Here is a 23354-nt window from a genome sequence, read left to right as displayed (position 1 = left end):
TCATGAAAGTCCCTCTGACTGCTCGAGCTGTTTGGCGTCTGGCTGTGGGCAATCAGCACCTCATCATGTCCAGCCACACGTTCAGATGATTTAAGCACTATATCAAATTCTCTCCACCTGCCAAATACCTAAAAATGTATGGCTCTTCTCCTGGAACAATAAAAACTTGTTTGAATGCACTTTAGAAATCATTTCTGCAAATACTAGCTGTTACATAATGCTTGCATGCCGCAAAAAATAATTTAATTCTTTTGATTGGTTGATTAGTAAGTGTTTAGCAGCCACTTGCTCAAAGTAAATAAAAATAAGAAAGTAATATCTGGCTACTATTATCTGGCATCAAATCACATGCTTAATGTTTGAATGGGAAACCATCCCTATTTATCCCTATGTTGTGTTTTCATGTTTTTTGGGACTTTCCATTGACATCTTTTTATATATATATACAGTATATATACTGTACAAACTGTATATTATATCCCCTTACACTAACCCTACCCCTAAACCTACCTATCACAGAAAACTTTCTGCATTTTTACATTTTCAAAAAACATCAATTAGTATGATTTATAAGCTGTTTATTTTGGATATTGCCATCTTTGTGGGGACATTTTGTCACACACACACACACACACACACACACACACACACACACACACACACACACACACACACACACACACGCGCACACACACACACACACACGTTGAGTTTAAATGTTTTATGGAGACTTAGACATACTGATTTTTATACTGTACAAACTGTATATTCTATCCCCCAAACCTACCCATAAATCAACCAATCACAGAGAGATTTCTGCATTTTTACTTTTTCAAAAGACATAATTTTGTATGATTTATAATCTGTGTATATCTAGTGTAAATCAGGCATGAATTTACTGTAGGATTTAGGGGTTTCATACTCACATTTCTCTCCAATAATTCTAAGTCATGATATCAACAAATTAGAATTTTGAATAGGATCAGTGTTGATGGAGGACTTTATTCCAGGAACAGGCTTAATCTCTGCCTGGAATACGGTCCTTACAGGAGTTATACTCCTGTTCTGTGAAGCAGTGGGTGAGTGTGCGGCAGGCAGGACGGGTGTCTGCAGGTTCTGTTTGCTTTCTTAAGCCTCAGCTCAGAAGTGCTGTCGGCCCAATGTGTTTGGGATCCACACAGACTTTAGCTCTATTGCTGAGCATCTCTCATAGTTTTCATACTAAGGTAACAATATTTACTCTACTCTAGATTTAACCCTCTGGTGCTGCTCGTGTGGTGGTCAAAAATGACCATTCATTTCAATTAAATGAATGCACTATATTTTAGTTTGGTAATGGTTTTATTTAATATTGTTTTTTTTATATACATATATTATGTTAATATATTGTACTAAAGTATATTTATGGAATAGTTCTGATCCATTTATTACCTGTTAATCACTTTTTGAGCATAGAAAAACAAAAATTAAATGAAAACTTAAACTGTCATAAATGTGGAGTACAGACTTAGGTTTGTTCTCTTTTCAAAGAAGACACTTGGTAGATTATTGCTGAAGTGAAAAGAAATGGAAAAAAGTTATAGAAGCTTAATTTTATTATTATTATGAAAAATACATAGAAATACTATTTTTAAATTTAAAATGAAATACGTATTTTACAAAAAATGTTTTACTCTAAAACTTTTAGAAAAATCAAAGCAATAAATCTAAACAAGTTGTGTACCAAATTTGAGGTCGTTATCTCAAAAAATGAGCTTTCAGTAAGATTTTGTTTGGGCGCAGTACCAAACGTTTCCACTAGATGAAATTCACTTTCCATTCGTTTTCCAATGCATTTTTGACAGGACCTTTTAACTTTTTTGAATCATGTCCATTATTTGTGTGTGTGTGTGTGTGTGTGTGTGTGTGTGTGTGTATATTCACTTGCAAGTGCCAAAACTTTTACTAAGTTTTGTACCATCCCGTAGATAATTGTGAGGAAGTTTAAAATTAACAATTGTAGACACAATCATAAAGTCTCAAAAAGTACAATTATGAGAAACATAATAAGAAATCAATGTTGTTGTTTACTAAAACTAAAAAATAAACTATATAGAAACCAAATTTTTGGTAATTGAAATATAATAAAATCAAGTTAAAAATGAGATTTTTTTTGTCTTGGCAAAATTAATGATATAAACAAGTTTAAGTTAAAGTACTATGATTAACTGAAAGAGAAATAAAAATAAATTAAGCATAAAATATAAAAATAAAAAAAATGACAAAAGGGCATAACAAAATTACTACAACTTACACTAAAATGAAAACTGAAAATATAAAAATATAAGCTAATTCGAAATATTAATACTAATACTAAAAGAACACTGTAAAACACAGTCAGTATTAGAATAAAATAAAAATAAGATATAATGGCACAATCAAAAGAAAAAGTCAAGTCTAAGAAATGAAGTCACAATTACCTTTACTTTTTGACTTTGCGGTGAATGAAGGAGAGCGCTGTGGAATGAGGGCTATATCAGTGCATGTTTTGTCCTTCTGATGGATGACACTCCGGCCGGGGCTGCTGTCAATCAAACCTCTCACCCTGGAGCAGCCTGAGGTCACTGAGTGCAGGTGCTCACGCCTCAGGCTAGCAAAACTAAGGGGGTTCAGAAAGAAAAAAAGAAATGACACACACACACCTGTGTGAAGCCTGAAGCATACTAGAAGACTAGAAGACAACTTCAAAAATAAGAGAGCCTTGAAGTCCTACCTATTTCCTAAACCCATCCATGAATTATGAAATTTGTTTTAGATTGCTCTATCATTATAATCAACGAAACTTGTCATTTATTCACCCTCATGTCATTTTAAACCTGTACGTCTTTCTTTCTTCCATGAAGCACAGAGGGAGATAGTTTGTCCAAGTTGCTTTTTTCATTCAACGAAGGTGACCTGCAGCTGTCAAAAGACAAAAAAGCACCATGTAAGTATTAATATGACTACACCTGAGAGAGAGACAATCACACACACAATAGACACAAAGGCTGCATTCAATATCGCATACTTCTAGTTGGCGAAAAACATTATGTGACAAAAGAAGTCTGTCCGCATTCACAATATAAAAGTGCAAAAAGTACCAAAATGACCTACTTCGGGTGGGATTCTGAAGTGTGCATACGATGGACACTTTACTATCCCATGAGGCCATGGGAGAGGATTTATGAATGGCAATGAAGTGACGTGACGATGGTAGGTCATGATAATAACAACATGGCGAATGTATTACGTCCGGATTATAGATTCATTCTACACACACTCATACTACAGCGGGGGAAATAAATATTGAACACGTCATCATTTTTCTCAGTAAATATATTTCCAAAGGTGCTATTGACATGAAATTTTCACCAGATGTTGGTAACAACCCAAGTAAAAGAATAATCAGAAGAGTTGTCCAAGAGCCAAGGATCACTTGTGGAGAGCTTCAAAAAGACCTGCAGATAGCAGGTACTGTTGGCTCAAAGAAAACAGTAAGTAATGCACTCCACCACCATGGCCTGTATGCACGCTCACCACGCAAGACTCCATTACTGAAAAAAAAGCATGTTGAAGCTCATTTAAAGTTTGCTGCACAACATTTGGAAAAGCCAGTGAAATACTGGGAGAATATAGTGTGGTCACATGAGAACAAAATTGAACTGTTTGGATGCCATAATACACACCATATTTGGAGGAGAAATGGCAGTGCACATTACCCTAAAAACACCATACAACTTGGTGTTGGCTCTTGGACAACTCTTCTGATTATTCTTTTCACTCCTCCATCAGAAATCTTGCGAGGAGCACTGGTCGAGGCAAATTTATGGTGAAATGATTGTCTTTCCACTTCCGTATTATGGCCCCAAAAGTGCTCACTGGACCATTCAGAAGCTTAGAATGGCGCCTATAACCAATGTCATCATTATGTTTTGCAACAATTAGGTTGCGAAGGTCTTGAGACAGCTCTTTGCTTTTACCCATCATGAGATGTGTCTTGTGTGACACCTTGGCAATGAGACCTTTTTGTAGGCCATCATTTGGGACTGAACCAGCTGATATTAATTTCCACTGACAGGGGGATGGATTGCTTTTTAATTACTGTAAGTTTTCAGCAGTTGTCTTGGCTTTCCATGCCTTTTTGCGCCTCCCTTTCTTCATGTGTTCAATACTTTTTCCCTGTGTCATTTCACATTATTACACATAACTTAATTTCTGAACTTATTTTTGTTTGTTTCTTTGTATGGCTTACTTGGGTTGTTACCAACATCTGGTGAAAATTTCATGTCAATAGCACCTTTGGAAATATATTTACTGAGAAAAATGATGACGTGTTCAATACTTATTTCCCCCGCTGTATAGAATGTACTTTTTTCGCGGTCGTTAAGTAATTAATTATTAAAAATAAGTGAAGAGAGTATGCGATTTCGGACGCAGCCCAACACTTTGTTGAATGCATTATGGGATTGTCCAAGCAAAATGCATAAAAGGATGATTTTCTTGGTTGGTATTTTTGTGTCGTATAAACATATATAAACATACTTAATTCAAGATATATTTATATTTAAGAAGAAAAATTACCTCAGAAATGAATTTTTCAGAAATCAAGACTTAATATCGTTTGTGTCATTTAGCATCTCAAGCAAATGTATTTTTATTTAACAATGTTCAGATATTTGTACTAGAAAACAAGACAGAAATAATCAGTTATAATATATATATACTGTATATATTTTTGGCAGAGTATGATTCTAGGCAACATAAATTTACTCCTTAAAGTACTCGACTACTAAGATACTTCACAGACACGGATATAGTTGAACCCAGGTGCGGGAGTTTTATTAGATCAGAAGCACTGGAGAAACAGGCAAGTCTGGGAAAAATCAGATGGGTTAACACAGGTAATAGACAGATAAATCACTTATCTTTATATCTTCCAGGCAACAAGAAACACAGGTAAGTCCTCTGAGGAGCAAAAGGTCAGTATAGGTAGCCTATCATACTTCAAGGCCAGACAACAGAAGACTGTGAAGGAACAGTACACACACACACACGGTGAGAACAGGGCAGAGTCCAGAGGGCACATGTGACACCGACAGTATATCCTAAAATACATGGTTGCACTTTATTTCGTTAGTCCACTTTAGACATTCTATCTATAAGTAACTTTGCAACTACATGTCAACTAACTATCATTAATTTGCAACTACATGTCTACTAACTCTCACTAGTTACTAGTATTAGTAGACTGTTAGGTTAGGGTTTGTAGAATAATTTGACAAATAGTTACAAAGTTACTTATAGTCCCTTAGAATGTCTTAGCATCAAAATAAATGATGTAGTAGTAAAGTAGTATATTAAGCAGACATTCTACTATACTCTAATGACTGCTATTGACATGTAGTTCCAAAGTTACTTATAGTTAGTGGAATGTCTAGTGGATTATCTCTTGCAAATCTTGCGTTTTCCTCTATATTCTTGCAATGCCCCATTTCATTTAAAATGAATTGATTAACAGCGTTCTCAGATGCATGGACACATTATAGGCTCCTTTACTCAAAGGTTTACATTTACATTAGAGTTGCTGTTAATCAGGTCTATCAGTCCACCTCTCCTGTCTCTGTTATAAGAGAGGGCAGCAAGTCAAACTTTCCTGAGCAGTGTGGTCACTTGTGGGATACTCCATTAAAAAACAGATTAACATTAATTTGCTGACTGTTTTACGATGGCAGCGTGTGGAATTCAACTTGGCCCAACACTTTACACGTTCTTAAAGCACTCTAGCTCTCTCCACTCCTGGAGAAAGAGTGCTTCTCTTTTAGCAGAGAACCTGTGTCTGAATACAAGCCACTGGAGGTTGGTCTGGATAACTCACTCTTGAATGGACCTTGACGTTTTTATACTCACCCTTAAAACATAATCTCCCCGAGCAAAATGAAGTCTTTCAGGCAAAACCCTTCTGTCCATGCACGCAGCCATCTATCCTCTTGAGTTATACGACAGTCCCATGAAATGAACAAGTGTGAGAGCAGATGAGTAAACCTATAAATTAATAAATAAATCCATAAAAAGATGAGCGTCACAGCGTCTGTGGAACTGTATGTTTCTTGAGCAGCAAATCAGCATATTGGATTGATTTCTGAAGGATCATCTCACACTAAACACTGGAGTAAAAATGCTAAAAGAATTCAGCTTTACCATCACAGGAATAATTTATATTACAAAAACATTTATTTTAAATTGTAAAAATATTTCAATATTGCTGTTTTATCAAATAAATGCAGCTTTACTGAACATAAGAAACCTCTTTAAGTCAAGTCAAGTCACCTTTATTTATATAGCGCTTTTACAAGATTGTTTCAAAGCAGGGTAACACTTTATTTTACAGTGTCTTTGTTACATATGTTACATGTATACCATAGTAATAACAGTAAATGATGCATAATTACATGCAATTAACTCTCAACCAAATCCTAATCCTCCTAACTCTATAGTAAGTACATGTAGTTACTTAATATTACACAGTACTTAAATATATAATTACACTGTAACAATGACACCTTAAAATGAAGTGTAACCCAAAGCAGCTTTACAGTGATAACAGGAAAATAATGCAACAAAGTTTGTTGCGGCTTTACAGAAAAATAGTACTATTACTATTTTACTATTTTTTCTTTTACTATCTTTAAAGAAAATAGTGTCATAGTCCAGTTTAAGTAAGTTTAGTGATGGTTCACTTCTGTTGTAAAAAAGTAATTAATTTAGTTAATTTATCTATACAGCCGCTCTGGAGAAAACAGTAATGTCATCGTCCAGCTCAGTTCAGTTCTCATATAAAGGTGTCAATGCTGGCAGATCAATAATATTGTTGAGTATTAAGTGTCCGCAACTAAGCAAGCCAGAAGCCAAAGGCGACAGTGCCAAGGAACCAAAACTCCATCAGGAGACAGAATGGAAAAACCAGGCTAAGTCGGGGGGGCAGTTCTCCTCTGGCCAACAAACGAACAGTGCATGATTATGATTCAGGCAGCACTTGAGGTCAGAAGTCAGATTGGATCAGAACATTCAGAATATTTATCCAGTTCCATCTTTAAAAATGCAATTTTCAAAATGACTTTATTCATCAAATGATTCTGCAGATTTAATCTCTACAATCTGTTTATTGCAATCACAAATATTGTGTCCAATTCTGTGGAAACAAATGATCCTTCTCCTGCACTAAACAAACTTTTTGATTCTGCAAAATCATGAATAAACCACTGCAAAAAATGTCATGCCTGAGAAATACAGTATACAGCCTATGAATACATTTTCATAACCACTAAAAACAGCAGCCAAACCCAAATGGTTTTCTATGAAGTCACCAAAAAATGGAAATGTTGTTATCATTTACTCACCATTATGTTGTTTCAAGCACATATGATTTCTTCCTTCTGTTCTCAATGCAACAGATTGCACTGTTTGAAAATGAAAATATTTTTTATTACAATCTTTCCTTTTCATATCAGCTATTCAAACATTGTCAGATATGCAAAATAAAGACACATTGTGCAAGCTTTGACGTCAATGAGGTTATGCTTAATTTTAAATTGACAGTTACTCAAATAAGTACTGAGTGATATGAATTCATTACATGTACTTACTATAGAGTTATGGTTAAGGTTTGGTTTTGGGTTAGTTACTTGTGTTACCATAAATGACACCACACATCACTGGTTCTCATGTCATGTGACCAAATGAGATGCTGCAAGATTGACTATACAAAAGTGCGAATGATATTTTGATGCTATGGAAGTCTTAATGCTATAGCTTGATGTAAAGAAGAGGCTGGAATTTTTCATATGGTTTCAGAGGACTTGGAACTTGTCACATGCACTATATTTATGATGCTTTTATGATGTTTTTTTTTATTTATTTTTTTAGCTTGATTGCCTTGGTCACTTTCATATGGAAAAGAGCAGACATTCTGTCTAAATCTCCTTTTGTCTTCCACTAAAGAAAGAAAGTCATGCGGGTTTGGGACAACATGAGGGTGATTAAATGATGACAGACTTTTCATCTACTCTAGCAATGCTGATACGGTGTACAGTATATACTGTAATAATATAAAAGTCCCCACATACCCTCTTAAAAGATAAACAAAGGGGAAATAACGTATTAGTAGTGACTAGCTGAGAAACATGTTCGGACATGTTCCTCCACACACAGAAACACACACGGTTTATACATTAACAATCTGCATTGCACATTGTGTTGATGCCCTTGGCTTGTGTAGACATCTCATTGACATATCAGAGATGCTTGGCTTTGTTCATGCTCAGATGTGGTTTAGAACAAAGAGGATTGTGGGTAATGCCGGGCCTAACCACAGGAACGGATGGACAGGTGTACTTTATGGGATGCCTTCCTTTTCACTGCATGACACTTACAGCACTAATAAAATCAGACAAATCGCCTCCACATGAGAGTAACATAACATAAGAGTAAATCAATACTTCTCATCTCTGTGGAAATTATTACGGTGGAAAAGGGCGGCCTTTAAGGGTTTGCCCTTTTTAATATTAAAGCCCAGTATTTGGAGACTTAAAGGCAACATGAAATCAAAATTGACTTTCTTAATAAAAAGAAAAATGTGACCCCCGCCTCTGAGCGACTTCTCAAACCCTCTCTAACATCAGATTAGGAGGTTCAATTGTTTGCAATAGAGTGCTGCAGTCCTGACATCAAAACCCTGAAGACTAATGCTATGAAGTGGTTCCCTCTGGATTTTCCAACAGGTTTTTATAATGAGGTTTTTCAATTTATGAGTAAAATACGGTCTGTGGTAAACATAACTTGACAATACTTGGACGTTCTCGAGGGAACCAGTGGCAAATTAGGTTTTGACGTCATCCCTGCACCACTCTCTTGGCAAAAATTGGAATAATGTGCACAATAAAATCAGGAATGCATTTTCATGTTGACTATCAAACCATTATGTATAATTTTTAGTGGATATACTCTACCATTCAAAAGTTTGTGGTTGATAAGATTTTTTTTTTTTTATTTATTTTTTTTTTTTTTTAAAGAAGTCTCAGATGCTCAACAAGGTTGCATTTATTTGATCAAAAATAAGTGTAAACAGTATTATTAGAATTTAAAATAAGTGTTTTCTATTTTAATCTATTTTAAAATGTAATTTATTCCTGTGATGCAAAGCTGAATTTTCAGCATCATTAGACTTCAGTGTCACATGATCCTTCAGAAATCTTTCTGATATGCTGATTTCTTATTATTTTCAATGTTGGAAAACACATTTTTTGATTTTTTTGTAAAAATGTAGAAGTATTTATAGTCAGTTTTGATCAATTTATTTTTGATAAAGAAAGATGTGCTATAGTGTGGAAAGAAGTGATTTTCTGTGGGAAAGTGTTTGTGTGAGTCTCTCAGAGGTTCTGAAGGGATTCGGGAATGTTTTTAGGTAAAGAGAAAATATTCTTTGATGTCTGAAATCCCATATCTGTGGTTTTGTTAGTGAATAAAGCTTAGAGACTCAATCAGACAACCAGCATGGGAAACCCCTCATGACAGGAGACCATACACACACACACACACACACACACACACACACACACACACACACACACACATGCACATACTCACGACAACTCCCACACACATACCAATAAATATACAAATACTTTCTTTCTTTCTTTCTTTCTACAAAACTTTCAGATGATTTTTATGATTATCTGAACATGCAATATATCAAAAGAGCCTCTGCTTTTAAACAACAGCAAAGAACAACAAACATTTTGAATAAAAAGATGAGAAAATTCTATTTTTGTTAAAGACTTTTGGTATGGGATTTAGATGATCAAAACATAGCAATCAATATTAGATGATCAAAACACAGTTTGAGTAGTTCAAGTCCATCAACACCCCCAAAGATTCAGTCCTGTCCCTCTTCCTGGGTTTGACATTTCGGTAACGTTAAGATGTTTTCACTGTCTTAAGGTAGGGGTTTTATTACGCATCTTATAGAATCTCCAGAAGAAGTAAAACAAGCGAAGAAGTAGCAGAAACAAGCAATAGCGAAATAAGATTGCTTACACACATGATTATCAGACATTAAACAACATTTATATCAACATTAGGCAGAGATCTCAATATAATCTCAAATATTTCTCATTAAATTCTTCCAAGACCAAATTATCTGAGCTGCTATATACATTAAAGGGGTGGTATAATGCCCTTTTCACAAGATGTAAAATAAGTCTTTGATGTCCCCAGAGTGTGTATGTGGAGTTTTAGCTCAAAATACCCCACAGATATTTTTACATAGCATGTTAATATTGTCAATTTTTGAAGGTGAGCAAAAACGCACCGTTTTGTGTCTGTTCCTTTAAATGCAAATGAGCTGCTGCTCCCGGCACAGAGGGCGGAGCTTCAACAGCTTGCACTCACACAGACATGCACTGAAAATTTGTGACAACATGTAGAATGAATGGTTAGTTGATGAATTTATGTAGCTTATGTGTAGTTATCTTCTAGTCATTGATTAGCATATTCTTGATAATCTATAAATCGTGTTCCGGGGGCGGGTTTATGTAAATTTTAGGGTTTGTGATGTCACTAACCCCTGAGGAATGTCGTGTAGTCCCTACCAGCCGTTTGTTGTAGTCCTTATAAAGTGATTTCTTTAAAAGCAAATATCTCCCTTTGCTTTGAACTTTGAGCATTGTAACTTTGCAGATGTTGTTTATGCTCAAACAGCAACATTACACACTAACTAAAGTTAGAAAAGTGAAATCATAATCAACCACCCCTTTTAAGGGATAGTTCAACCAAAAATGAAAATTCTGTCATCATTTACTCATTCCAAACCTGTATGAATTTCTTTCTTCTGCTGAACACAAAAGAAGATATTTTGAAGAACATGGGTAACCAAACAGTTGATGGGCCCAATTGCCTTCCAATTGATTTCCAAAATATCCTAATATGAAGCAACAATAACATTTGCCCTTGGGTTACAGTAAATGTATATTTTCAGAAGAACAATCCACACTATACACCCAAACAAAACTCCATTAAAAACAAAGCACACACACACACACACACACACACACACGGTATACACATCCAGGAAAATACCTAGTGCATGATATCAGATGCTGGTGGCTTGAAGGCCGCGAGGCTTGCCAACATGTTTGTTTTCCTGTGTTCATCACTCACTGTCTCAGCTTCACATATGACAAGAGATTCCTGTTTACCTTTCTCTCCCCCTGCTGCAGTTCCTGGTGTTTGTGACCTGTCCTTTATTGTCTCACAAATACAGGTACACCTTATCACCGAACGCTCCTTTCTTCTGCCCTCTCACATTTTCCGATCCTTTAAAAGCTCTGAGCAGCATCTCTGTCTGTCGCTATGGTTGTGTTTGGAGGCCTTTGTGTCTCATTTGGATGGTTGCATTCATGAAGCTGGATGAGAGAGAATGAGAGATAAACAATGAAAAAAAAATTACATGGAAAAATTGAGAAACATATTGAAGATAAAAGCATTGCATTAAGGAGTAGAGATGAAAACAGAACTGTTATCAAGATCTGTTACTTAAAAGAACATTGCTGTACAACACGCCATGAGCAAAATCTTTTGGTGTCATTTGTTTTCACTCCTATGGCAAGCCATTTTAGCTTAAAATGTTCCCAGCATTACTTGTCGAAATTGCATGTTTACTAGTAAGAATTAAATTAGAGAGCTCTACAATTCAAAACAATTATGATTAGAGAGCTCTCTAATTCAATTATTACTATAACAATTCCCATTAGTATGGAAGCTTGTTTCTGCCAGAAAAAAAAGAAAAGAAAAGGTAATTAGGATTTTTTTATCTCACAATTCTGACTTCTTTTCTCTCGTAATTGTGAGTTATAAAGTCATAACGTAATTGTGATTTATGAAGTCAGAATTGCGAGATATAAACTCGCAATTTGGACAAAAGAGTCAGTCTTTTTTGTCCTCAGAATTGGACTTTATAACTCACAATTCCGAGTTTATATCTCACAATTCTGAGAAAAGAAGTCATTGAGTCAGACTTGCGAGAATTTTTTTTTTTTATCTTTTAGCAATTATCTTTTAAATTGTTTTAAAACAAGCTTCCATATATACATTAGGGAGCTCCACAATTGAATTTTTACTAGTCATATGTCTCCATTGAGCTCTGCAATTGCATTCTTACTAGTAACAACTGAATTAGAGAGCTCTCTAATTTTATTCTTACTTGTACAAATGCAATTACATCTACACTGCGAACATTTTAAGCTAAAACAGCTTGCCATACACTTCTGATAAAAGGCTTAAAAAAGGCTTTTGCAGTATTTATAGCAAAGCAATATGTTTCTTTATATGAAATTACATCAGAATGTAACTATTTTTTTTTTTTTTACACCCTCATTGGTATGCATAGAGGCCGTGAGGACACTGAGTGATCAAAACCATCATGACATCACTATATGGAAGTGCTTTGAAGGGGATAAGGGCACAGGGACGTCCAGAGAGGACAATGTTAGCATTATTATGTCCACTGGACCTGTATCATTCAAGATTCAAGGCAAGACAAGATAAGCATCACTTTCCTCTTACGCGCTGGTTTACAGTCCGAGACCTCCGGCTCACGCTGATCAAAGCAAACGGCTGAGACACTCACAGCACTACAGCATGACATTTTCCCTCAGCCAACGTCACACATACGAGATAAGTATTTTTGTAAACATCCTTATTACAGATCATGTATATAGTTCAAAGTCTTGGCCAGCGATTTCATATTTGCAACAATTATTTTGTTTTGATTTTGGTTGAATTATTTAAAGGTAGGGTAAGCATTTATAAACACTTTTTGTTATACTAGTTTAAACTCTCTTCACATCCTGATGGCAATCAATATTAGAAGTGGTCTAAATATTAAAACATGTGCATATATCTTCTGTGGAAGTCTCAGGACCAAAAAAATTTTGCATTTCTATACCTCTGCGCACCCTGCTCGCACAGACATCACACGTCATCAGCGCGTTCGAGGCTATGCAGAGTTGTACACAGACAGTCACCGAGAGCCATAAACAAACAGCAGCCGCCTTCTACAGTTCCTCCTGAACCAAAACAACAAGCTTATGCTGAGTTCACGCCATCCATGTCGTGACCGTAGTTACAGATTTATGTGTTCAACACTATCAACTTCGAAATGAATTGGAGCAGTCAGATGGTACAACCAGAGCTCTGTAAGTTGTTCACGTTCATTATTATTGTAATGTATGTGCTTTGAGACATGAGGTAGTTTAACGCCGTCTCTCGTCTGAAGGGAGGGTGGGATCTTATGCTTTCAAAGCTAGCTTGCTATTGTTATAGCTTCTCCGAAATTGCCTACCCTACCTTAAACATGACATTCTGAGATTTCACTCTGTGTAAGAGAGTAAATTTCATGAAACCTGTCAATAACACATCCTCATAATATTTTACTCCAAAATGAAAAGAACGTCTCATTCTTATTACTGTAATGCAATATATATATATTGATTTAAATGTACAAAATCATTGTATAATAGTACTGTAAAGCAGTTTAAAAATACTATATCTAATGAAAATCACCATTGAGAATCATAAGAATTATTATAAAATGAATTAAAAAAATAAAATAAAAATGTTACTTATAAAACAAGAAAATGGAAACAATATCAATAGGGTGACGTGTGACCATGTTGTAGTGAGATTCACACAGGGGGTCAAATACAGCACTTAATGCTTGTGTTATAGCGCCACCTGCTGGTAACATCACATCTCTTCTTTGTAACACAGGACAGTGTCTCCCTGTGGGAAGTTTATGTAAAACACAATAGCAGGTATATTAGTCATTGTCTCACATAAGATTCTGTTTCTGTTTGACTTCGGCAATGTCACTGTATGGACGAATCTTTGTGCGATTCATTTGTTTAGATGGTTGACTCAAAAACCTAATCAAACCATCTCATATTTTATAACATTGATAAAACATTGTAGGCTATTTAGGCTAATCTTGATCAGATTTTGCATTCTCTGGCTTACTCATAGAAAGGTTTGTTTGTTGTATGTATTTTTGTATCTCTCATTGTATCTCACTTCCTCTCCCACATCTTGTGGCTAACAGAGGTAAACTTATGCAAGCTGTAGGGGAAAGACAGTGTGGTACAGTCTGACTTTACCTCACAGCGCCACTGCCAGCGATGAGGGCTCGAACCCTGATGCTATCGTGCCCTGTTCTCATCAACACACGTTTCCTGTGTGTAGGCCTACATCACAAAAAATGCACATGGATTCCGGATACTCTCAACATAACTTTGCTTGATGCATGACATGGTCAACATAAAAAAAAAAATATATATATATATTAATTTTTTTTACCTTGAGCTTTTGTAAAGGAATTATGCAAAGTGATGCACTATATGCCTAAATGTCCAAAACCTCGATAATTGCATGCCAATAATGGGTATTTTATGTCGATCATTTTGAGGTTTTCAGGTTTTCTGTCAGTAATTTTACGCAAGAGGGCGCTAGTGGCTAATTGTTCAAACGCAGATGTATTTCTTTATTGGATAAGTACATGGATAAAAGTACAAACACATAAGAAAAGGTATTCAGTTTAATGCGGATTAAAAATATAACCATTTATATGTTTTGAATTGGTGTTTGATAAAAAAAACAAAAAAACAAAATAAAAAAAAAAACAGTATTTTAAGTCCTTGTATTCATATTTTTTCTAAGACACAGGGTCTTAAGTCTTAAAGGGGTGTTTGGTGTTTTTAGCCCCCAACGGCGCCTTCCAGGCAGCGAGGGGATGGGTAGGTTTAAGGTTGAGGTTAGGGTTAGCTGCCTGGAAGGGGAAGGAGCCATTAGGGGCTAAAACCACCATCGAGCTCTTAAAGGGATAGTTCACCCAAAAATGAAAATTCTTTCTTCTGTTGAACACAAAAGAAGATATTTCGAAGAATGTAGGTAGCCAAACAGTTGATGGCACCATTGACTTCCATAGTATGAATAAATAAATAAATAAATAAATAAATAAATAGGCTATCAACTGTTCGGTTACAGGCTATGAGACAGTGTGTGTTTGTGTGTGTGTGTGTGTGTGTGTGTGTGTGTTTGTTCAGCAGAAGAGAGAAATGCATACATGCAGGGCTGGACTGGGACAGAAAATCGGCCCTGGCATTTTGGCCCAGACTGGCCCACTACATATGATCATAAACACCACCCATCTTTGCACGCCTTTGAATACGTTTTTGTTCAACTCCTATTCATTAAAACCACTAATATGTAATGAGTGAGTATAAACGAGTGAGAGTTAACAGATGAAATAAGTACAAAATTGTAATTTATTAATACAATTGAACTATAAAAAAAAACAAGCTATAAGCTGCATTGGCATAGCAATACCAGTGTTTCTCACAGGAACTTTGGTAAAACTGTGGTGGTTGAACCTCAGTCCTTCTAGGGGGGTTTGGGGGCATGGTCCCCCTAAGAAAATTTTGTGCATTTTAATGTTAAATTCATCAATCTGGTGCAGTTTGAGGGTTCAAAATTAAAAGCTCCAACCCATATTCAGTGTGCAAATATAACAAAGAAAAAATCAAACCTCTTTTAGTAACAGTGTCTGTCTATATTACACTACTACATAATAAAAGTTATAATATTAATCTCATGATAGTAGCCTAATAGCCATATATTGTAAAACAAATGCACTGAAAAATAAAGAAAACTTTCATAATTAGTTTTGTACTAATTTCTATACTTGAAAGAGATGAGCACATGATCTTTTATTTTGACGGAAACTGCATCGAGCTTTTATTTTGGCGGAAAACATGGATAAAAACGCATCTCATTAAACTTCTAGTAAATTTCTGTAATCGTCAACTATGCAGATGTGTGGAAATAATCTGTAACTGGGTTATGGGTTCCTACACTCATAGCCAAAGTGTTTTGAAAGTAGTTCTGCTTACCGCGGACTCTACACTTTCTCATCTCTGTCCTTATCCTCCTCACTATCCTCATCATCAGCCACTGGAGCTGATGAAGGTCCTGCTGCTGCAGAAAACATATATATCTTGACACATTTTACAGCGTCTGCTTGAAGGGCCTGTATCTATTTTTCACGCTATTTCTCTGCACATTCCTTGCGTTTCTTCTCCATCTCTCAGACTATTTTGACAGATACACACTTGACACTGCACGCTCACTCAAAGCCCAAAGGGGGAGGTGTTTAAAGATGTGATTGGGCCAGCCCAGTGTCAATCAAGAAAACAACCAATGGGCCGCTGATCTACGCGTTTCATGGGCCGGTCTGTCAGTGGAAAAAAAACTAACGCTTACTTTTTTTTGACCAATGCATTAAACCGGCACTAACCCAGCGCCGTCAATTAAACAAAACAAAACGAATGGGCCGCCGATGTACGAGTTTTATGGGCCGTTAAAAAAAAAGAAAAAAAAAGTATGATGTATCGGCCCAAAAGCACGTCGGCCCACCGGGCATTTGCCCGGTATGCCAGATTACCAGTCCAGCCCTGCATACATGTTTTGGAACAACTTGAGGGTGAGTAAATGATGACAGAATTTTTATTTTGGGGGGGGACTATCCCTCTAAAAGAAATCTACGTGACCGCCAGCGATTTTACAAATCCTACGAGACAGAGCAATGTTAATGAATATTAATTTGTTCACTTTTTTTCTTTTTCTTGATTAACTGCTTCGAGAATTTGATCACGTAACCTCATTAAGAATAATATCCCAGACATTTACCAAAGAAGGATTGGCAAATTCACTGACCAGCCTCAGCCAATGTCCGCCCATCAGCCAGCGAGGGGCGGGGTTTTCCACGGTCAGCGCGAAAGTGGGCGGGGTTGCTTTGTACACCGCCCCGTACAGGTACTGTATACACAGTCACATGCGCTTCGTTCAAACACAATAGTTGTTTCACACTGGGACGCACTTTGGACAAGCTCGGTCACATAGCGGATCTCATTATTTCCCTCGCCTCTCTGGATATGTCTAAACAGCACGTCTGATAATGTTGGGGAGAAAAACATCTGGATCAGGTGTGCTGAGCGCAGCCGCAGGAATGGACCGGGGAAGGACAGGAGAGAGGCTGCACGCAGCGCTGGCCGGACTGCAGGAACTGCGTCTCCTCCGGGACAAACAGAGTGCCATGGTGCACTGGGCTCTGACCCTGAACAGAGAAGAGTCCGATACATCAAAACATGAGAACGTGAGCACAGAAGAGCTGAGACTGGAGGCAACACTTACTCTGCTAAAACAACAGCTGGTAAGACATCTTATTAAAGACAAGGTGACAATAATTTTGATGAAAGTATGTGGTTCATTTTGATCACAATTGTATACAGTGGGTAACTACGGAGTAAAAAATAAGCTATAACAGGCAATTGTGGGCAACAAAAATGTAGGCTATATGCAAGTATAAACACGTATTTATTTTTTACTTTTCATTTAATAATGATAATAAAAAACCACTAAAACCGGGCTTTGTGTTTTCCAGCTGGCTCACAATTGTGACCATTGACATGTTTACATGTGAGTTAAAACAAACCTTTTAATATAAAAATAATATTCAACAATTTATATAAAATATGCATCATATATTATCTGTATTATGCTTTAACAGCTTTTATTTGGCTTACTTTTATAGAGCTTTGACAAAGATATCATCTTAGAGAAGCAAACTGGATTAAACAGCTATTCTTGTCTACTCTAGTCAATTCTAGTCATATGACTATTTACACCAGCTAAGTAAAAAATGTCCAGGACATCAAGACAGTCTGCACTTTCATTTATAACTGACAAAATCATGTAAAAAACATTAACTGCTCGTTGAAAAATCTTCAGACATACATTTTAGTTACAAATGTCTGATGTGATCATTTTGGATGAATATGTAGATAGATCTACCAGATGTTTTCTGTGATTTAGTCACTTCTTTTGCATTAGTGTGTGTATTTTCTACCAGCAAATGAGAATCTTTGCATAAAGCCTACATTCCTGTGTGCTCTTACTGTAGGGGGGATTCATTGGTGTATTTTGTGCATGGTTTGGCAGTAGGCTTGATGACTGAATCCAGTGCTGAATCACAAGCTCAGCTGGGGGTCATAGTGAGGGGTCATAAATCAAGGGCTCTGAGGGGGGCCGGTCCGTTTCTGATGATTAACCCAATTTAATGAGAATGGCAACAGAGGAACTGTGGCTCGGTCGGCGACACAGATTTGACCCCACAGCCGATGCATGTTTGAACCTTTTGGACTTTTGTTGAACCCTTCTACTACTCGATAGTCCAAGTGACTCTGGTCTATAGACATATAAGAGACTGGCATTAGTGCTCTTACACCATTTCAATTAATTACGAAATGATTATTTATTTCCAAAGCACAGGGAAATTGCACAGTTGATATCATCTGCAATAAGTGCTCCGCCAATGTAGAAGCATGTGTGCAGATTCTGATATTCTGTTTGTAAATCCACTCCCTAAAATTAACAGAAAACTAAACAAAATAGCAGTTAATTTTGATTTCCAGGAAAATATATATTTTTAAAAGTCATGGAAATATTTATAGTGAATTTAATAGTGAATTCTAGTCATGCTCTGCTCTGAATTATTTCATCAGCCTATAAATTGCTTATTGTGAACACTCTAAAAAGAAAAGATTCATTAGTCAAATCTCTAGGAACCCTGAGAAAACATCTGGCGGATCTGACTTCATATTTATCCAAATGTCAGTTCCCAGATGCAACAAACCCTCTTAAGTTAAGAAAACCATTAGTTATAACATTTAGGGTATTATCACAAGGATTTTCTGAATTTTAAGTGGTGTGTTGCAACCGGTTACATTATCCACACAACTATAGTTTACGGTTATACACTCAGATAAAATTGGATTAGTGTTCCTCATTGTTCTCTTTCTAACTGGCAAGTACAAAGACGATAGATTAAAGTATGCGTTGTCAGAGTTTGGCAAAGGTGTGACCCTTTACTTTGCAAAGATGGTTTACTGTCAACCATTATAGATGTTCTGTATTTGGCATGCCATTTCCTCTTGGACCCATACATTTGGTTTACACAATAGTTTGTGCTCCTCTGCAGGAGAGAGTTTAGTAATCTTACAGCACTTCCCCCAGGCTACCCTTTATCCTTGCCTAGTTAATAGTCAACCGCTCTCCTTTTTTATTTGCTTCCTCCTTCTGTTTTTTTTTCTCCTCTTGTCTACATCGTATAACAGCAGGAGTCATATCAGCCATTAAATGTCTGGAAGCATCTAGTTTTCAATGTTCTTCTGTGGTTAGTTTGGAATGAGTATGAATAGTAGCTTAACAAAGAACACTTAAGTTAGTTCTTTTGTGCATGACTTACAGTTTATTACACTTACACTGTTCTCAAACTTTCAGCTTAGTATTTGTTACATGAAAAACTGTTGAATTTATATACAACTCTGCTCATGTGGTTCATAAATGTGCTAAAATTGCATGATGTATCAGATATCTTGTATGTAATATTGAATGATATGTGATGTATTTGCAGTTGCAGTTAGGATGCAGTTGTGTTGCATGCTAACATGTTGAGACTGATATATGTAAATGTGTGTTGTACCTGCAGACACGTCTACGCAGACAGGATGTTGGATTGAAGACTCATCTCCAGCAGCTAGACCAACAGATCAATGAGCTGAAACTGGATGTGTGTAAAGCATCCACTGAACACCTAGAGAGTGACAGCAGACCCAGTTCAGGTGACTAAACATACCCATTCACATATCACATACTTCCTTTTTCATTTGAAGGTGAAGAGTGTAATTTCTCTTCCATTTATGACACCAAACAGACATAACAAGCTTCCCCTTTAAAGACTTAAAATTTACACCAGCTTCCAACATTTCATTTCAGACGTAAATGACAACATCAAGCATTTTTTGGTACTCTGCATTGCATCTAATAGTGCTAATTTCTACTTCCAGGGTTCTACGAGCTCAGTGATGGTGGTTCAGGCTCACTGTCCAACTCTTGCACCTCTGTTTACAGCGAGAGTCTCTCCTCTTCATCTCAAACCAGTCTGCTTCCACTTCTCTCCAACTCATATGTGCCACATGGCCGTAATGGTTCTAGACAGACTGGTGTGTCTCGACGTTGTTCTGCTGATGAGAGCACTGGCCAGTCTGATGCACCACGTTCAGGAGTGAAGCTCGGTAGCAGTTGTATACGAACAGCAACCGCTCGAGCAGCAAGGCAAAGACCTGTTTCCACAGGTGAGCATGAAAATGTGTTCTTAGGGTAAAGTTTGTGCAAAGTACTACGGCATGTACTATCAGAATATGTTGTTTCTTATTGTAGTCATTATAGTCATAACCAGCTTAACTTCTGAAATGTAAAGTATCTTGATCAAATTTTTCTTGGGTTCTTCTTTCAGGGGACCTCGACCGAATGATCGCACCTGGTTTTGGCTCCTTCAAATCCACTGATGTGAAGAGCTCTAAACCCTGTGCTAGCCTCCAAAACCCCTCAGTAGACCCCAAATACCAGAGTAACCTGGTGTCTAGCAATGGGACAGAAGTGTACTGTTACCCCAGTCCACTGCATGCTGTGGCCTTACAAAGCCCCATCTTCAGTTGCACCGGTGATCAGGGAAGTGCATTAGCACTTGATGGAACGCGTGAAGTGAGTCTTGAAGAAGAAACCCAAAACCCAATCGAAGGGTTCACAAACTCCAGGTCTGCTGGATACATTAACAAAATACTACAGCGAAGCTCCAGTAAGATAAACCTGTTAAACGGCATAAGAAGAAATGATACTGTTAGCAGTACACAGGAGCAAAGACCCAGATCCCAGGAAATGACCTATGGACAGCTCAACGTTCCTCAACTGCTGGGATCCCTTCAACAAACAACAATGCCCTTAGAAAATGCACCGGAGACTGGAAAAAAATCTTCAGCACTAAATCAGCAACAGAGGAACGCACCTGGTTTGGAGCCCAATTTCAAAGCAATTGTGGTCCAGACGTCGTGCCATGGCACACACTCAGCACCTTCCATGGATCTCCAAAATAATTACTTACCCATAAGGAATGCTACAGGCAAGACTGGTGCCGAGTCTGACAATGGACATTCAGAAAAGGGGAATGGACATTTTCCCAAGGAGTCATCTATGGTCCCAAAGCTAGTAGAGAGGAGATCAAGTTTTACCTTCAGAAGAGAGGACGGTAGAGTTTCTTTTGATGATAAGGGTGGTACACCTCCATCAGAGTTTGTCCATGCACAGTTTGTTCCTGCAGGGTCTCAGAGGGTGAAAGTGCGTCAGGCAGACAAGAAAACTAAATCTGTAAAACTGAAAAAGAAGAGCTCAGAAAAATCTTCAAAGAAACAGCAGCAAAAACACTTGTCTAGAGAGTTCTGCACCAAAACCCGAGCTGACTTAAAGCAGTCCAGCACATGCAAAGGGAAAATGACAAATCTGGAAGAGTCCCAGATAAATTCTTGCTCAGATTGCAGTTGTAATGGACATTTCAACTCACACCACATCCAAAACAACCCTCACCTTCAACAGAGTCAAACCTCCAAGTCCACAAAGTCCCGTAAAGCCCCTGAACCTGTGCACCTTCCTCTGGATCAAGCCAAAAAGAAACAGAGTTCTCGGAAATGGCCTTCCGCTTCTGAGATCCCGTTGCCCCCAACTCTCCACACCCAGAGATCCAAAGAAGTCTTGAACTCTCGAAAGGTGTCCATGGTAAGGAGTGTTAGTGCCAGACCTCGCTCAGGTCATTGGGGCTGTCCTCCACGGGCCCTTCCTCACTCGCTCTCCACCTCCTCTTACTTCAGTTACTTAGAATCTAGATATCCCGCAGCGCCGATCTCTAGCCGCTATCCTCCTCGTTGTGAGTCAGAGTTCTCTGAGTATTCTGCCGAGTGTGCGTCACTCTTTCACTCTACTATCGCAGCAAGCAGTGATGGAGAGATGAGCAACTACACCACAAACCGTTTTGGGGACAGCGAGTCCAGCCAGGGCTCTCAGACGGCCTCAGACTCGGACAGCAGTCTCTCGGTGGATGAGGAGGACCTGTTGGAGGAAGAAGAGGAAGATGAAGGGGGGTTAGTGTGGGCTCAGGCAGCGATGGGGACCACGGCAGCAGGGTTTTCTCTTCAGCAACAGCATCGCTCAGAACCAGCGGCCTGCCGCATCAAAGCTTCCAGAGCACTGAAGAAGAAGATCCGCCGCTTTCAGCCAGCGTCACTCAAGGTTATGACTTTGGTGTAGCTTCACTAAGGTTTCAGGTGGATTTTGTCAAGTAAACCTTTAGCTTCACCTGAAATTTGGGACTCACTTGGAGCCCTTTTTACCAATCTTAAAACTGGTCATGGTTCATTTACACCTGTAATCCAAACAACCTGTAACTTGTAAAAGTATTTGGAGGGTTGAAATCCAATATGTCATATGTTGTAATTTCCACAACTGATCACTGAGGTCCAGCTAACTTAAACCCAAAACACTATCACCACTATCACAAGACTTGAGCGATTCAGTCATATTTTTTGCTGAAAAAATTTAGCTTCTCGACAACACTAACATCCTCTGTTGATATGTATATGTATACACTGTAAATAAGGTCTTTGAATATCTTGTAATCAAATGTGAAAACTGCTTTTGGGACAAAACTGTACTTTATGTAATTCAATAAAAATCTGTTGCTTTTTCCACGTTAATTTCAGCTATGCATATTATTTTTGAATGGAGTTTCCCTTTACTTTCTTATTCATATTGTCTATGTTAAAATTATAGCGCAGGTAAAACGAACATAACTTTCAGTATTAAGTGGTCATACCAGATAAGCATTCAAGAGTCCATTGTCCCACCTCAGAGTGTGCTTGTATCTGTGCAAGCTTTTTATCCATGCAAGATCAGATCCATATACACCAGCCAGGAGTTCTATTGCTTTCAATTAATCTCTGATTGCTATGGCTTTATCTGAAAAAGGTGAGAGCTTTGAGGCTGCAAGTCTGTTAAGGAGGTGAAAAAATAGTTAAAGCAACAATCAATGAAAGATGAGCATTAAAACCAAGAGAAGAATAGATGTCAGACATCAAAGAGTAGACAAAATCTCTAAATCTCATTCTTTTACTCTGTCTTAGAATCTATTAAAATTCCTGTAGTGTCACAGAGGTTGGAATGGGGTTTTTGGTTTCTGAATAGACTCAACACAGGTGAAGACCAGATGGTCCTCGGGCCCCTGGATGCGTTTTATCTTTGCTAGTCTGGGTTGAAAGGAGCTTAACTCTCTTAACAGACTCTAG

At 37.5% G+C, this 23354-nt stretch overlaps 1 protein-coding gene across 1 annotated transcript; it reads left to right on the top strand.

Annotated features, from left to right (window-relative positions):
- Positions 1-15990: 15990 nt before the first annotated feature.
- dact2 (dishevelled-binding antagonist of beta-catenin 2) lies at positions 15991-22766 on the top strand. Its single transcript, XM_084093660.1, has 5 exons — positions 15991-16938; positions 17070-17335; positions 19673-19805; positions 20031-20318; positions 20480-22766. The coding sequence occupies exons 2-5, from the start codon at positions 17081-17083 to the stop codon at positions 22318-22320; spliced, it is 2517 nt and encodes an 838-aa protein (XP_083949786.1). The 5' UTR covers positions 15991-16938; positions 17070-17080; the 3' UTR covers positions 22321-22766.
- The last annotated feature ends 588 nt before the right edge of the window (positions 22767-23354 follow it).

This window comes from Abramis brama (genome assembly GCF_963993115.1).
Source record: "Abramis brama genome assembly, chromosome: 19".
NCBI lineage: Eukaryota > Metazoa > Chordata > Actinopteri > Cypriniformes > Leuciscidae > Abramis > Abramis brama.
Note: the sequence above shows the minus strand (reverse complement) of the source record. Positions and strands in the feature narration are given on the sequence as shown.